This window comes from Dendrobium catenatum, unplaced genomic scaffold (genome assembly GCF_001605985.2).
Source record: "Dendrobium catenatum unplaced genomic scaffold, ASM160598v2 fragScaff_scaffold_146, whole genome shotgun sequence".
Lineage (NCBI taxonomy): Eukaryota > Viridiplantae > Streptophyta > Magnoliopsida > Asparagales > Orchidaceae > Dendrobium > Dendrobium catenatum.
This window is the reverse complement of record NW_021318608.1, coordinates 712,186-714,001: the sequence shown is the minus strand read 5'-3', so window position 1 is coordinate 714,001 and position 1,816 is coordinate 712,186. Positions and strand designations below refer to the sequence as shown.

Genomic DNA, 1,816 nt, shown 5'->3' with positions numbered 1-1,816 from the left:
ACAAAGGCTACCGATGCTTCAATCCTCACACCAACAAACTTCACATATCTAGGCACGTTACATTCAATGAACAGCAATTCCCCCTTGCATCTACTCAAGCCTCCTCACACTCATTACAGATCCCCCAGTCACCGATCTCACCAACCAACATTAATCCCCTGCTTCTCATTCCCACCTCAACATATACCAACTCTATTCCACCTCGGGCCTCTATAGTGACCTCACTCATCTCTACTAACTCCACTTCTAACACTAATTTCTCCTCTGATACAGCATCCACCACTCACACCTCGCCCGTTCTCGAAATTTCAAATCTCCCTCTTCTTGCGCAAAAGCATCACATGGCAACCCGATTTCGGACCGGTCACTTGAAACCAAAGAAAATCTTTGATTTTCTTGCTATCACAGATACCACCTCTACTCCCACCTGCTATACCCAAGCCGCTAAAATTCCATACTGGAGACAAGCCATGTCATCAGAATTCATGGCTCTGCAAGCTCAAGGCACCAGGCATCTCATCCCCCCTCCCAACAATACTCCCATCCTCAGTTGCTGATGGACTTACAAGACAAAACTCAACACTAATGGCACAGTCAATCGCTACAAAGCTCGGCTTATAGCTCAGGGATTCACTCAACAACACGGCATTAACTATCAATAGACCTTTAGCCCCGTGGCCAAAATGCCGACCATTCGCGTCCTCCTCATCATCGCTCTCCACCGTGGCTGGCCAATTCATCAACTTGACATCAACAATGCATTTCTCCACGGCGATCTCCAGGAAGAAGTTTACATGAAGCAACCTCAAGGCTTCGTCAATCCAGCCTACCCGAACCATGCTGCAAACTACATAAAGCTATGTATAGCTTCAAATAGGCTCCTCGTCAGTGGTTTCACAAATTGACGACCTTTCTTCTTGCCTTCGGGTTTCAATTCAGTAAGGCAGATCCCTCCATGCTCACCTATGATAAACAAGATGTCCAGCTCTTCCTACTGATATACGTCGACGATCTTCTTCTCTCCGGTAATCATCAACCAACACTACAGAACCTCCTTACTCAGCTCAAGCAGACATTTTCCCTCAAACAGCTGGACAATGCCAACATCTTCCTTGGCATTCAGATTCAACACACATCAAAGGGTCTGTTCCTCCATCAAGCTCACTATGCTCGTGACATCCTTCACTCAGCTGGCCTAGACTCTTCCAAGCTAGTGACGACCCCTGTCTCTCCCAAAGAACCAAAGACCAAGGAAGATTATTCACCTTACGATAACTTAACATTCTATCAGCGGATAGCAGGATCCTTGAAATATCTCACTGTGACAAGGTTGGACATCGCCTTCGCCACCAATGTCATATGCCAGCATATGCACAGCCCCTCCGTTGCATACTTCAAACGTCTTAAACGCCTTTTACGTTATATAAAAGGCACTCATGACTATGGTATGACCATCAAACCTGGATCCCTCAGCCTCACTGCTTATGCCGACGCCGACTGGGCATCAAACTCTGAGGATCGCAAATCCATCAATGGCTTTTGCTCTTACCTCGGATCAAATCTCATATCTTGGAGCGTAAAGAAATAGTCCACCGTCGCCAAATCTTCAACAGAGGATGAATATCGCGCTCTCGCTGCTGCAACATCAGACGTCATCTGGTTACGTTGTCTTCTCAAAGATTTCAAAGCTCCGCAGCCTCTCCCAACTCCGATCCTTTGCGACAATGTATCTGCCATTGCTCTTGCGAACAACTCCGTCTTTCACGCACGCACAAAGAACATTGAAATCGATCACTATCATTAGTGATCATATCAA

At 46.5% G+C, this 1,816-nt stretch overlaps 1 protein-coding gene across 1 annotated transcript; it reads left to right on the top strand.

The window, feature by feature from the left end:
* The first annotated feature begins 955 nt into the window (after nucleotides 1-955).
* LOC110114347 (uncharacterized mitochondrial protein AtMg00810-like) lies at nucleotides 956-1,588 on the top strand. Its single transcript, XM_020847197.1, has one exon. The coding sequence runs from the start codon at nucleotides 956-958 to the stop codon at nucleotides 1,586-1,588; it is 633 nt and encodes a 210-aa protein (XP_020702856.1).
* Nucleotides 1,589-1,816: the final 228 nt, after the last annotated feature.

Coding starts and splice junctions, on each gene's coding strand:
- LOC110114347 (XM_020847197.1), top strand. CDS start 956: ATGCTCACCTATGATAAACAAGATGTCCAGCTCTTCCTACTGATATAC.